This window comes from Drosophila sulfurigaster, chromosome 3, assembly GCF_023558435.1.
Source record: "Drosophila sulfurigaster albostrigata strain 15112-1811.04 chromosome 3, ASM2355843v2, whole genome shotgun sequence".
Lineage (NCBI taxonomy): Eukaryota > Metazoa > Arthropoda > Insecta > Diptera > Drosophilidae > Drosophila > Drosophila sulfurigaster.
The window spans coordinates 50,831,237-50,846,614 of record NC_084883.1 but is presented as its reverse complement, the minus strand read 5'-3'; the positions used below and the strand labels follow the sequence as shown (position 1 = coordinate 50,846,614).

Genomic DNA, 15,378 nt, shown 5'->3' with positions numbered 1-15,378 from the left:
GCGACTGGGCCAAAGCGTTTTTCGTTCCATCTGGACTAACGCCCAGAGAGCGCAGCACACACTCGAAGAGAAAGAGAGAGAGAGAGAGTAGGTGAGAGCGAAAGCACCGCTTGCTGGAAGTTCCAATCAGTGTTGCCAACTCTTAGTGGTCGTTTATAGCAGTGAAAGCATAAAAAAATAGCCAAAAATAGCTAGATTTCTTCAAAAATAGTAAATTATAATAGCCGTTAGTTTTCAATGACAAAATCTTATATTTTTGTACATTCAGTGTTGATTATTTAATGATTCTTCTTCGATAAGCAAATTGTTCAAAACTTGCGCAATTTCCACCTCCTCGGAACCAATATAGAAAAATGCCGTAAACTCATCAAGTATTTTTGTAAAGCTTATATCTGTCGATTCATCAATCAATAAGCTAAATTTTGAATTTGCATGTCGTTTTGCAGACATTCCTGGAAATGTGGCGTCAGCACATTTTTTATAACTGCCATGCACTTTGTTCGATGAATTTTTATCTGGCTTTCTTTAAAGATTTGCGCGCACAAATTATTAAGGTGGTCAACCGAACTGATTGAACAGTGTTGAGCCACAAACAAGCAGAGATTCCTTTGAGGATGTCTCTGTAGATGTTTTGGGAAACTCTATTGTTTAGTTACCTCGCCGTACTTCAAGGTTTGCCTTGTGTTTTTTTAGTTTCTACGGGCGATTTCAAGTCCCACAACTTTGCATTTAATGTGCATTTGCAATATTTGCAAAATGCTTTTGATTTGTTAGTTAAATCTTTTGCAACACAGTCCTTAAGTTGGGGATCCTCCAACTGAGCACGGCGAACTTTTTGTTTATACAATTTAAGAAACAACCGCACAAACACAATAATCAGTGAATTTGAATTAGAGATGGTAGCTAGAGGTGGAGAACTATCGATGGCACTATCGATGGTTTGGAGCTATCGCACCGCCATCGATGGCAGCCCTGCACTATCGATAGTTTTGCACTTGGCGTCTCACATCACAAAGAAAAAATATAGCTGAAAGTGGACATCAAAAATACAGCGCAAAGCAATAATATATTGGAAAGCAAAAATATTGTTGAAAATGAAGAGTAAAAATAAGTTATAGCAAATATAAATATAAATATGAAATATATAAATATATATATAAGGTTATGAAATAAAAATAAAATAATGTATTCTAATAATAATATTTAAATAATTCGAATTTTTTAAAAATTACTCAATTCAAAATATAAATAATGGTAAATAATATGTATATTTTTTAAGTTTCTAACAACAAATAATAATTATAATATAAATAATATTAAAAAAATTTATTAGTATTATTATCTGAAGTTAATTTAAAAAATTCGTTTCCAATTTTTTTTATTTAGGTCTTTAATTCGCTTTGTGGTTATTTAAATAAAATGTGGATAAGTTAAAATAAAAATCCTTAGTAGAATGGAATTTTATATTATATTAAATTTACAACATATTTGGAAATTGGAATTTAAGAGTTTAATCCATTTGTTTTAAGAATTACCCATATTAAAAAACTCATCTTTTATTGTGATAATTAATTCAAATTTATTAAACTATTTTCAACACAAACATTAGAAAATGATATTGAAAGTGCAAAAATATTAGTTCAATTTAATCTTTAAAAGAAATGCAATAATGATTTAGTATAAATTAAATAACTCAGAATATTTAAAACTTGGTTGTATAGTTAAATCAGTTTTTATTGATAATCAAAGTAAGGCAACAATCGTTGAATAACAAGTTTTAAGTCCGCCTTTGATGGACCTGGGATATACCAATGTGTAATGTATTTTTGAATTGTTTTTATTATTTTTTGGGTAACCCATAGACAAGGGATGGCAATTTTTCAATTTACCAATTGTACAATATGGGTGAAGCCTCTTTGTAGCTCTCTCCTTGAGGTATATTTTGACTGGGTGTGATTAAGATTACGTTGAAACCTGTGGAATATACGGCGTAATATTTGTGCAGAGGCACATGGTGAGCTTATCGATGGCATCGAAAGCGCAAATCAATTCCTTATTCTGACCAAATACGACACGGAAATTATTACAGATGACCGAAGCAACACGGAGTCCCTCACAATAGATGTGCGGATCCTGTTTATCAAACACTTCACTATCCTCCATCGTTTCCGAAATCTTCTCCTCCGGCTCATCCTTGTGGAAACGGCCATCCAAGAATTCTGCGCTCACAAATGGCTCGACGGCGGTGATGAATATGCCGATTAGGAAGGTGCCATCGTTCTCAAATCGCTTCAGACTATGCAGCACATGTTTCAGGAAATAGATTTCCGCTGTCGTTGGCAGCATGGCGAATGTGGCGACGGCTTGATCCGACTCCCCGCAACTATTTGCGACCATTTCGGCAGCACAATTTCGCACCAGATCGGACTCATCCACCAGCAGCTGGAGCACCAGACGTATATAGTTGCCCACAATTTGGACATTGCCCGTGGGAAACAATTGTCGAATGTGTATCCCAATGCGATCGGTCAGTTGGGCAGCCTTATAGCGCAGATATGGCTTCTGCTTGGGATCACTGATGTCCAGTGCATAGTGTAAAATGTTTAGCCAAAATTGCTGATACTCTTCCCCCTCCAGCGTTCGTATATTCTCCAACATAACCTGACGCGTCACGCACAACACCAAACCGGGTTCAATGTCGCAGTTGCGACGCTCCAACAGCTCAGTGATTGGCAGCTCCAGTTCGTCGCCCAATAGCGAGAGCAACGTGTAAACTGTGCTCCCCAATTGCGGAGAATGTCCGCGCTCCTTTACCACATCGTTGGCCAGCTGCAGCGCAAAGTCGATGAGCTCGCGACGCTGACGCAATTGCCCGGTAAGCACATTGAGTTCGATACGCACCTTGAGTCCGAGTGCCTTGCAATAGGCCAAAGCATCGGGATCGAATTGAAAGTTCTTCAATTCAAAGCTATCGATTATGCCACGTGTGCAGCGCACATTATTCGCCTGATCGGAGAGTAGATGCAAAAACAGATCGATGGCGAATTGTTGCATCTCTGGACGTTGCTGCTCCTTGGGCTTGATCAGCGTCTTAACCATGTGCTCGAGTATGACGTCCGCATTTTGTGTGATCCGATGCAAATGGAGGCCATAGACCTCAAAGAACTTCGGTGATATCGTGTAACTATTGCAGCGTTCATAAACTGTTGCATGATCCAGTGCGTAAATGCGCTGCAACAGTGCCAACAATTTATCATTGATAGACATCCCATCGTTGGCATCTTGTAGTATGGCAATCAGCACATTCAAGGCGGCGTTGAACAGATAAATATCCTCATCGAATACGGTGAGCGCCAATTGGGCAACTGTGTGCAGCATGGCAGACATCAGTTTGCTGTCCTTCCACACAATCCAATACAGTTCCAGCAACTGCAGCAGATGGCCATGAACTGCATTCAAGTCCTTGGCATAGAGTGTCGTGTCATGTGGAAGTGAAAAAAATAAGATATTAGTAAGGTGCTGCAATTAGAAATGTACCCCGAAAATTGCAAGTGAAAAACTCCTACAAAGAAAGCTAAATTACGTTGAATGACAAACCTTTAAGCAATTTATGCAAAAAGAATCTTCTTTGTATTTGAACTGACTTTTTAAAAATAAATCCCTTCTCAGCGATTCTCAAATTGTTAAGCTAATCAGTTCTTAATCTTAGCTGCTTTTTTTTAAATAAAATAAAAAAAACACAAACATATAAACTATAAAATCCTATAGCAAAGTATTGTTTCCGTTGTCGAATTATAATGTAAAAAGTTTGCTTAATTGCAAAATACATTTTAGAAGATAAACACATAAACGAAGTCAAGTTCGTGTAGATTTGGATGCTGAACATAAATATCATCATAGGAAAAACCTTACTTCATTTATAAGATTCATTTGTTGACTGAACTGACATTGCTGAACCCAAGCGGTAAGAGCTAGGAGGCTGAAACATAGTGAGTTCTTTAAAATTCCTACTTTATCTTAAAAAAAACATTGCTTCAAATGTAAGTATTCTAATAAATATAAACAAAATAAGTAATTCGACTATAAAGATAGAACAATAAAGACATTGTTGCTACACAAGCTCACAAAAATTGCATACTAAACTAACATTGCACAGCTGGGAGGCTGAAAACTATTTTACACAACTTGAATGTGAATTCTTTAAGATTTTGTACTTAACTTTTAAATAAACATTGCTTTGGAAATTGACATTTTAATAAATATTAATACAACACGTTAATTGACGGTATATATGAAGAGAGACCTAGAATAAACGTTGATGCGAGACAAGCTCATAAAAATGGCATAATAAACTAACATTTTATAGCGGTACAAGCTGGGAGGCTGAAACCTAGTTAACATAATTTAAACGAGAATTCTTTAAGATTTTCTACTTAAATTTGAAATAAACATTGCTTTGGAAGTTGGCAGTATAAACTAACAAACGATACGAGCTGAGAGGCTGAAATCTTTAAACGTGAATTCATTAAGATTTCTTTCTCTAACTCAAAAAAAACTGCTGTGAATGAAGGCATTAGAATAAATATTAACAGAAAATGTTATATGGAGTCATGCATACAAGATAAGCTCACAAAAATTGCATAATGAACTAAAATCTCACAATAATAAGAAGGCTGAAACCTAATTTGCGTAATTTCATTGCGAGTTCTTAAAAATTGATTACTCTACATTGTGTTGAAAGTAAGCTAAATAAATGAATATAGTTAGAGACATACATGGAATATATACAAAAGATGCCATGAAATAGAAAATAGTAGAGAGAAAGAGAAGGAGACAGCGTCTTACCGGCTTGTGCTTGAAATGCTTCAAGTTGAGCACCATTAGAATATGCGCAATTCGCTCCTTGGCCGTCTTGATGCTGGTAAAATTGGCCAACACCTGGCTGGCTCTCACACGTGTCATATAATCGTGCACACAACAGATGCGCTGCAGGAAGGACACAAATTCATTAAGCTGCAAACAAAAATCAGAATACATATTTGTAGAAAAATGAGATACACAAAAAACGAAGCACTTACACTCAGTGTATTTTCGATGCCCTCCAGTGTCGAGGGATAGAGTCGACTGAGGAACTGCAGCATGGCCTCCAGCTGGACAGTTTGACCGCCAGTCGACTGGACGAACTGTCGCGATGCCGCCTGACCCAGCATCGTGTGAAAGTAATCGAAGAGCGCCGGATAGCGAGTGAAGAAAATGCGTCCGGTCATGCGATTGCGCAAATGCAAATCGCCAACTTCGTTGCGTGCCCGCTCCACGCCAAAGATGCGCACAATCAGGGCGGACAGCAGCAACGTGGCGCGATTGCGTTCGGCCCATTCGCTGGCCACGAGACTCTCCAACGCACATCTGACGCCGCGGCCAATGAACTCGCCCACCAGCTCCGACAATTCGCTGCAACGGAACAGCGCACGCATGATGTTCAGCGCATGACTGCGAGCCGTGGACGCAGCGGAGCCGGGTTCACGGCGTTCGCACACCTCGAGAAGGAGTTTCATGCTGCGACTGAAGGTGTTGTGCGTGCCCAGCTTCAGTTCGGTGCAGATCAGTGCCTGCAGCATGTAGGGAACGCCAGCGCTGCGTCGTGTGGGGCAAATCTTGTTGCCGCCGCCGCCGGCGCCTTCGCTGCCCGCCACCAAGGCCATTGCCTCGTCCAGCCATTGTTGTGGCAGCTGATTCAATGCCGGCTCATCGCTGTGCCAGAAGCGGCGACAGAGTAGCGTGAATCCCTCATAGGCCTGCTCGAAGGCGCCGCGATGCTTGATCTCCGACAGCAGCAGCAGAAAGTGTTCGCCAATTTGTGCCACCTGCTGTTGACTGAGCAGATGTTGTGGCTGCTTCTGTTGCTGTTGCTCCTGCTGCAGTGGCGCATTGTGCACGAGTTCGCCGGTGATGAGTGACACCTCCTTGATGCTACGCCAGGCGCACAACAGCACCAGCTGTGAGGTCAACGTGTGAGCAGCGGCAGCGGCCTCTGCAGCTGCCTTTGCTTGATCTGTGTCTTCCACTTGTTCCTCCTCCTCCTCCTCTGCTTGTTGCTCCTCCTCCTCTGGTTGCTCCTCCTCTGCAGTCTCTGCAGTTGGCACATGTCCCTCGGGTGACTCGCTCGCCACCACCGTCAGCATCAGTTCGCTGACTCCCATGCTGGCCTCGAGCAACTCGTTGATATATTGACGCCACAACGCCTCCTCGGCCAGCTCTGTCAGCTTCAACTGCTGCAGCAAATGCCGGCTGGCAAAGAGCAGTCCATACATCGGATTGTGTCGCGCCGTCTGCGTCAGATCCACCTCAGCCATCGCAATGCCTGCGCGCAACTCGCGCAGACACCATTGCAACACCAGATAGTAACGTGGCTGCACCTCGGGCAATTCGCGAACGTGCTGCAACAGCTCCTCGGGCAACTCCACAGCCACTTGGTGGGCCTGGCAATAGACCTGCAGCTGATACGCACCCGTCACCGAATCGGGCGGACGTTGCGACACCAAATGTTGCATTATGTCCAACGGTTTCAGTTGTATGCATGGCTGCAATTTGGCCAAAATCCCGGCAGCCAACAGCTTGTTGTCCTCGTATCTGTCGCGCAGACAATGCTCCAGATAGGTCAACGCAATCGCTGGCAATTGATAGAATTGTTGCAGACGCAGACGTTCGAGCAAATCCAATAGATCGCCAATCAATTGCATCGATATCCAACGCCGTCCGTAGTTGGCAGTGGGAAACAGATTCAGCGAGAGCAGAGTTAGCAAATCGTTGACGAACTTGCTGAGTATATGAGTGTGTGGCTGATGCTGCAGCTGCAGCTGCTCCGCACCGCCCTTCTCCTTCAGCTGCTGCGCCAGATTCAATTCGAGCCGCTTGAAACCCTTCTGCAGCAGACCGCGTGCAATTTGCCGCACGTGAGCGTTCGGCGTGTTGCAATTGTGATGCAGAAAACACATGATGGCATCGATCTCGAATTGTGAAAACGGTTCACTAAGACGCGGCGTCTCCACCACAAATGCCAAGGCCATCAGACGTGTGTTATCGTCGAAGCCCATCATTGCCTGATTGATCTGTATCGAGAGTTCACCGAGTAGCTGCTTAACCGCTTGCTGTTGGCCATGACGACGTGCTGTCGACATCGCTGCCAGTTTGGTGCTGAGCGTTAGATTCTTGTACTGACAGAGTTCGCCGAGCACTTGACCGTCCAGCTCCACGGTGCTCTTGATGAGGCGTTCTATTACCGCGAAACGCTCGTTGTACGGTTGAGCCTGACGCAGCAGCGTCACGACCCAAATGTTGTACCAGTCCTTGAAGTTCTCCTCCTTGTGGGCGACCGTCATCATAGCTACAAGAGAGATGCATTCGAAGAATCAAAGTACAAATGATGTTTGCTGCACTTACACTTGTACAATGAGTTGACATTGTCATCGAGTCCCAGGTAGAAGAGAAAGATCTTTTGAAACACGGCCGGGCAATGGAATAGCACATCTCTGGTGCCCATTATCTCCACCAGCTGCTGCACAATGAGGCACAACGAGGTCAGCGGTATATGCTCGCGTCCCAGCTGCGCGAACACCTGTTGCTTGATGCTCGTCTGTCCCGTCGCCTTGGCATGGATCAGCACCTGTTGCAACAGACTGGCGGCCATGTGGCGTATGGACTTCACGCTGCTGCCAATGTGCTGCAGAGCGAATTTCAACAGCAGCACGAGTATCAGATTGTAGATGACCAGCGGACGATCCTGCAGCACAATGCACGACAATGATTTCGAATAGGTGTGCAAATGCTTGGACATATAGACAAGCAGATTGGTCACATCACCGGCTGCATTGACCTGATCGATGATGCTCTTCAAAATCTCCAACGCCTGCACTGCACGCTCGACATAATCGGTCTTCTGCAGCACCAGCAATGACGCCGCTTTGATGGGCAGCTCCTCAAAAGCGCTGATCGCATGACAACTGCGCATATACTCGTCGAAATCGTTGAAGAATCGCGCATTGTGTCCAATGGCCAAGCCGGCAATGGAACGCACATTCCACGGCGTGTCCAAGTGACGTGCCACGCTTGCGGCCAGCTCGCTAATGAGACGCAACGGTTCGCACTGCTGTGGCACAAGAAACTGTTTGAGGTCCACCATGAAATTGACATAGAATCGCAACAGATTCTGTATAAACAAATAAAATTCGTTGCGTCGCGTTGGCGACAACTCTACAGTAGCCTCGCTGCAGAAAAGAACATGTTATATATTACCTTACAGATCTATGATATATCATACCTAATCGAAGTCCAGTAGCGTCTCAAGACGCGGGGCAGCAAGGGAATAAACGCGTCAATCTCCTTGGCCAACGCATCGCGGCCAAAGGCAAAACTATGCAGACAAGCTCCAACAGAGACAAGGACATCATTCAGCGTATCAATGTTTATATTGCTGTCGGCAATTTGCTCCGCCAGCTGCTGCAGTGCATCGCGCAGGACTCGTAGCATGGCATCCTTGGTGTGTATGGCATTATTGCGTTTGTTCACCTCGTTGCTCGAGAAGAGTCTGCAATGCAAAATGCAAATTCAAAATGCAGTCAATCGATAACTTTGTGCGCTCACCTCTTTAGAATGCCACGCACTGGATGCTTAAGGGGACAAACAAATAGTAAATCGGCAAGAAATGCAAATGCTTCAGCTTTCCCAAAGATCACCTTGACTACCGTGATCTGCTCGTTGCATGTGGTGGCTGCCGCAAATTGCTGCACATAATCCTCCTGAGCTGCGGCGTACCACACAATTGGAAATTCATAAAATTCGATAACAACACAATAATATTACTTGAGGTACTTACAATTTTGCCATTTTATTGGCATGCGCACGGGCGCCGAACGCATTTCGGCAAAAAGTTTTGGATGTGCGCATAATTTAAGCGCAGTTACGCGCAAACTCAAGTCATTCATTTTATTTCGGCAAGTTCCAAATGAAAATAACAAAATGCCGGCCCACTAGCCGCGTGTTGACAACTTTTCACATATGTGTCCACCTCTAACAATTAAGAACTATCAATGGCACTATCGACGCTATCGATGGTTTGAGAGAAAAAATCGTTCGCTATCTATGGCGCCGACTATCGATAGTTCTCCACCTCTAATGGTAGCATTGCGAGCGTGAAACGATGTTGAGAAAATACCAAGTACCCAAAAGCTACAAAGGGGTAAATAATAACACGTGGGCTGAAAAGTCCCCGGGCCTTACACATAGATGGTGCTAGTTTTATTGCAGTCACCTTTTTTTCAGTTAATACAACCCTTCAGAAGACAACTGCTAAAATTTCATGATATTCTATTCATTAGTTTGTAAGTTATTGAGCCAAAAGTGACACTACTTTTTCTATTTTCACAACAATGGATCAAATGCAATTTCGTCTTCTAATCTTACAATGCTTCTTGATGGGAAAAAATACCGTTCAAGCAAAGCTTTGGCTTGAAAAGTGTTATGGGGACTCCTCTCCATCAGAAACAACAACAAAACGTTGGTTTGCTGACTTCAAACATGGTCGTAGAGACACCGATGATGCAGAAGTCAGTGGACGTCCAAATGGGGAGTTCACACCAGAAAACATAAAAAAAAAATCCACAAAATTGTTTTGAATGATCGAAAATTAAATTTGCGTGAGTTAGCTAACATCGTAAAGATATCAAAAGAACATGTTGGCTTAATATTGCATGAGCATTTGACTATGAGAAAATCTCTTCAAAATGGCTGCCGCGTTTGCTCACTTTTGACCAACAACAAGAATGTGTTCATGATTCAATGACAGTGACAAAACTAGTACATGAATTTAATTTTGAATTGCTCCCACATCCACTAATTCGCCAGATTAGACTCCCAGCGACTTCTGGAGGTTAGCAGTCTTGGAAAAATGCTCGCCGATAAAAAATTTCACACGTTTATCACTGAAATTGAAGCCTATTTTGAGGCAAAAAATAAATCGTTCTAACAAATGTATATTGAAATGTTACAGCGGCTCTGGAATGATTGCGATGCTCTTGATAAAGATTAAGTTGATGAGTAACGCCAATTTTGATCCAAAAAAACCAAGTTTTCTTTGTCAGGCCCGGTACTTCTCAGCCCACGTGTTATTTTAGTATTTAAAATACACAATTCGGTCACGCTAGGCGGTAAGCGTGGTGTGTATATATCGATAGCCACAAACAACGTCTCTATTGCCAATATACGATTTCCGAAGATTAAATTTGAAGGTCCACTTTTTTTTTTAGTCGACTTTAAATAAATAAATATAATCAAATATTACAAATTATTTAAAATAGCTAAAAAATAGAAAATTTTTTGTGAAATAGCCAACATAACAGTCTCCTGCAAAATTGAGTGGTTTCTAGTTTTAGGTCATGCAAAATAGCCAAATCTGGCTAGAAAATAGCCAAGTTGGCAACACTGGCTGGAACTTGTGTGCGCGCCCATGATACAATTATACAAGGTAGTCTCGTCGGAAAAAGCTGTCCGACTTTAAACAAAACAATGAGTGCGAGTGAAAGAGTCTCAGCACAGCAGTGTGAGCGAGACGACAATAAAATGCGCATTAACCCTTAGATGATGATATTAATATTTACGTATTTTGAAGCTAATATTAATGTCTAATTGACATATTTTTAAAATGTAAATTGTTTATGAACAATATGAATAATATATATGAGAATTCTCTAATTCTCTAAATGTTTTAATTTTATCCGTGTCAACGGCATACATTGCAAAATGTCATTTTGCACAAAGGTTAATTGCAGAAAAAAATTCGTCCGCAGACAACCTCTTGCGTCGAAAAACGAATGCGTACTGACGAAAGCTTTTTCCGACGAGACTACCTTGTATAATTGTATCATGCCTGCAACAACACGCAACAGGAGAGAGCAGACAGTGCGGAGCTTTCGCCTAGTTTACGAAGCGAGCTTTTGACGCACATGGCATTTGTTTATATTTGTAGCGCTTTCCAGGCCAGCGCACTGGAAGCGCCGCCGTCGCGAGTTTCGGCGCATGTAAAAATAGCATTGCATATTTTTAGGCCGTCACGAAATTAAACGAAGACCAAACTAAAAAAAGAAGTTCGTTGCTTTTTTGAGTTTTGATTTACTAATTTTGGAATACGGTGGATGAGGAATGGAGGTAGTATTTAGTTTGTTGTTTAAATGTATATTTGTTTTATAATTAACGAGAAAATGATAGCGAAAAAGAAAACAATAATTCAATGATGCCGTCGGCGCATGTAAAAATAGCATTGCATATTTTTAGGCCGCCACGAAATTAAACGAAGACCAAACTAAAAATGGAAATTCGTTGCTTTTTGAGTTTTGAGTTACTAATTTTGGAATACGGTGGATGAGAAATTGAGGTAGAATTTGGATTTTTTTTGCTTTTCAATGTATTTTTATTAAAGTTAAAAAAATGTTAGCGAAAATTAAGCGAGATTCGGCGCATGTAAAAATAACATAGCATACTTTTAGGTTGTCACGAAATTAAACGAAGACCAAATTAAAAAAAAAATGTTTCGTTGACTTTTCAGTTTTGATTTACAAATTTTGAAATACGCTGAATGTAGAGTGGAATATATTAGCCACATAGATAAAAAAATATTTTACCGAAAATTGAAACAGAAATTCAATGATGCAATGATGATGAAAAAAGGTTTCTTTTTCGAATTTTCAGTTATTAATTTTTGTATTCATTGTGAGCAAGGGTATGATCTTGCATTGAGTTGACAGTATTATTTTCATTATTATAACAAAAATAAAGCAAAAAAATGTCAACGTACAAATTTATTGAAGTTCGCTTCTATATGTTTCTATCTATTAATTTACTATTTCTTTCATGTTATTGAGATTGATTAGGAATGTTGTGGCAAGTTGAATTTAGTTTACAGGGTATTGTAGGTATTTTAGTTTCATAGTTTAAACAAAAATGTTAGCGAAAATAGGTAAAAAAAAATAAACTAAAAAGAATAACTAATTTTCCATGTTTGCCTCCGCGCCATTGTGGCCAATATTCAATGCCATTTCAGCCTGTGAGTGCCGCAGCGGATACAGATGATCCATATAATCGATGAATGGACGCACGCCGTCTGGATTCTTCATATACTTGGCCAGACTTAGGATGATATAACGATAGATCTGATGATCGCGATAAGCGGCATTCGGACGTCGCTTTTGTGGCGGTCTAAATGGGAATTGTTTGATAGAAAAGAAGCGATTAATCATACGCTCTAAATTCCACATTTTATTAGGAATTTAAAGCATTTCATATATTTGTTTCACACATTAATTTCGGATGTTTTTACTCACCGCTGTTGAGCGCGTTGAATGATGCGTCGACGCTGAACAATTTCATTTCTGCGACAGCTTTCGCAGTAGGCAAAATAGCCACAAATCGAGATGACAATGACGGCAATGGTGTAAATTAACCAGCTCCAGCGAAGGAAGCTAAGGTTCCATTAATAATCAGTTAAATAATTGGCTCAGATATTCAACTCTCTTACGTGATGAATGTGGTATTTAATTCCTTCCAGATTTGCGAGACATTTTCATGCTGGTCTTTCTTTGCCTCGTTTTTCCAGAAGGCAAACGAGAACATTGTTCTTGGATGTTTAGCTATTGATTTTGTCGAATTAAAATTTGCCTACAACTAATGTTTGTTTGAAGCTAAGTTTAAATTTGTTGAATAATGCTAGAGAGCCAAGGCAATGCCAGCTGAGAGTGTAGAAAACGTGTCGAAGAATGCTAAGCATCTCATTTGGTGTCATCTGCTAATTATAGACTTGCATTAGCTTATCCTTAACAAACGAGGAAGTCACATCCAACACAGCACTCTTAATAAGGCGACAAGGTCAGCGATCAGTGATCAACGATCGAGACTTCGATCGAATAGTTTCGAATCGTAGCTGGAGATTCGCTTTTGTCGTGCGCTTCCGTCAAGCTTGGAGGAGTTGTTAGAACATCAGCATCAACATCAGGGGAGGCAGGTGGGCGGCTGGAAATTTGTCTGGGAAAGCGTGATCAAATAAATTATTGCCAATGTGCTACAGCTGCCAGTGTCAAAAGATCTTTTCAGCACATACGTTTGACAATTTGCCAGCTTGCTTGACAACATGCGCTAAAATTTATAGCCATGTCTTTGCCAACAGGATCGGGTAGAGGGGAACAGGAAGGGGGAAGCGGAGCGATATGACATTGCATATTGCTCCAAATTGGTCATTGGTCGAACCCAACCCACCGAAACTCTGGCATGACAGCGCAATGCGAAATTTACAAAAGCCCAACAAAATTGCACTCACGAGTGTCTCCAGCCATTGATTCTGCTGACACATCGCGAAACACAGACTCCAATTGAAGTTCTAGTTTTATATCTTTGCTTTTCTATCTAATATATTTTTTTTGATTTTAATTTTCGAGAGAATGCGCTGAGCTTTGCATATTTTGGGAAAAAGAATTCTATTACTCATCAGCAAATTACTCGAGCAGAACATTACGAGTTCTCGGAAGCATTAAAGAACACTTTTATGCATTCGCCTCAATTACTTAATAACTGTCAGAGTTGATAAAACATAAAAAGAGATTAACACAAAGTGACAGTTGACCTTTTGAACTCTCTTTGTGTTGTAAAGCAATTGTAATAGAGCTTCTTGTTTGCGTAATTAGATGTGAATTGTATATATTATATATCCATAAAAAAATTGTGCGCAATATTGAAAAACTTTTTAAAAATAATATGAAATTCAGCTTAAGGAAATCATAAGATATAAGATTCTAAAATCGGAATACATTTTAATTTTACGGAGTCACAATTATATGCAATATACAATTCATCTTTATATGTTTCACTATGAATATTTTATGAATTATTACACACTGCAATGAGTCTCTTTTGAGATAAATAAGCTCTGAAGAGCTTAAAATATTTAGTGCGGGTTGTTAATCAGAAATTACACTGAAATTACTATGAGTAAAGGAGAGTATTTTATTTTTTGATTAATTAATACATAATTTTCAAGAGTATACCCCAATACGTAATTTTATATAATTTAGAAATTAAAGAAAATTATATAGTTCGACTATATTAAATTAAAATAATTAAGATAATAACTTTATTGTATTAGAAAATTTAATTTTATTATTAAAAGAGTTCATTTAACGTTTAAGATCTGATTCATGTTAACTATCTCTTCTCTTTTTTTTATTTCTTAATCTACACAGAATTTAATCAGTAATAAAACCACAGTTTTTGTGACCCTATGGAACACATTTAAAATAATTGGTAATAAATGAAATAATAAATTTTTCAGGAAAAGAAAAAAATACAAATATTCATGTAGTATTTAAAAGTACTACAATAATATAAATAAATTTAAAATTTTTTCTTCTGTAGTCATGTAGTTTTTAAAAATTTTACAATAATATGAATAAATGCAAAATGAGTTGTGAAATCAATAAAATTTTCAGAAAAAGATAACATTACATAATTTTATGTAGTATTGGAAGTGTCCGCTTTACTTAACACTTTAAATAATGTGCAGAATTTAACTAATACTAATACTAAAAAAAAACCATAACATTTAATTACTCGTTTATATACAACAAAATTTAAAATAATGTTTAGAGTTCAACGAACAATAATACCGAAAAAATATACCATAATATTTAAATACACTCTTCCGAATACTAATACAGAAAAATATACGAAAACGTTCAAATACCCAAAAAAAAAAAAAAACTTAGAATAGAGTTTAGAGTTCAGCAAATACAAATACCGAAAAAATATACCAAAATATTTAAATAGTCATTACTCAAACGAAAAATAGAGTTTAGAGTTCAACTAATACTAATACTTAAAAAATATACCATAAGATTTATATACTCTGCTCTGCTATCATTTAATGCTTTCACAAATCTCTTCTTTGATCATTCCCCACTATCACTTCTTGATGTTTACAGGGTGCTTAAAGATCTTTAAGATTATTTGTGTAGAGTGTTTCTTTTTTCACAGATTCCGTTCGATTGCCACTTAAGACTTGTCGCTTTTTGGTCAGTCTCGGTCAGCTGCTTCCTCTGCTGCTTCTTCGTCTGCTATTGAAGTTAAATATGTGTAAAGAGCGGGAGAGAGAGATGCTGAAGTGATATTGCCATCAGGTCATCAAATGGCTGTCAAATTAACTAAACACACGCAATGAAGCGAACCCACACGAAATGCAAATGAATTGTTATCAGTTAATTGTTTGAGCGAGTTTCTCTCTCTGTCTCTCTTTCTTTCACTGTTTGTAAGCTGGGCTTTTCTCTCATTCTTTTGTGTGTGGCA

At 39.6% G+C, this 15,378-nt stretch overlaps 2 protein-coding genes across 2 annotated transcripts; both read right to left on the bottom strand.

Moving 5' to 3' along the window:
* Window positions 1–1,709: 1,709 nt before the first annotated feature.
* LOC133839917 (tRNA (32-2'-O)-methyltransferase regulator THADA-like) lies at window positions 1,710–9,046 on the bottom strand. The gene is made up of 7 exons (XM_062271563.1): window positions 8,873–9,046; window positions 8,641–8,800; window positions 8,318–8,584; window positions 7,441–8,264; window positions 5,079–7,384; window positions 4,838–5,013; window positions 1,710–3,475 (listed from the first exon to the last, which is right to left on the bottom strand). The coding sequence occupies exons 1-7, from the start codon at window positions 8,979–8,981 to the stop codon at window positions 1,963–1,965; spliced, it is 5,355 nt and encodes a 1,784-aa protein (XP_062127547.1). The 5' UTR covers window positions 8,982–9,046; the 3' UTR covers window positions 1,710–1,962.
* Window positions 9,047–11,836: 2,790 nt separating this feature from the next.
* On the bottom strand, window positions 11,837–12,759 carry LOC133844748 (uncharacterized). Its single transcript, XM_062278901.1, has 3 exons — window positions 12,566–12,759; window positions 12,372–12,509; window positions 11,837–12,246 (listed from the first exon to the last, which is right to left on the bottom strand). The coding sequence occupies exons 1-3, from the start codon at window positions 12,658–12,660 to the stop codon at window positions 12,036–12,038; spliced, it is 444 nt and encodes a 147-aa protein (XP_062134885.1). The 5' UTR covers window positions 12,661–12,759; the 3' UTR covers window positions 11,837–12,035.
* Between the last annotated feature and the right edge of the window lie 2,619 nt (window positions 12,760–15,378).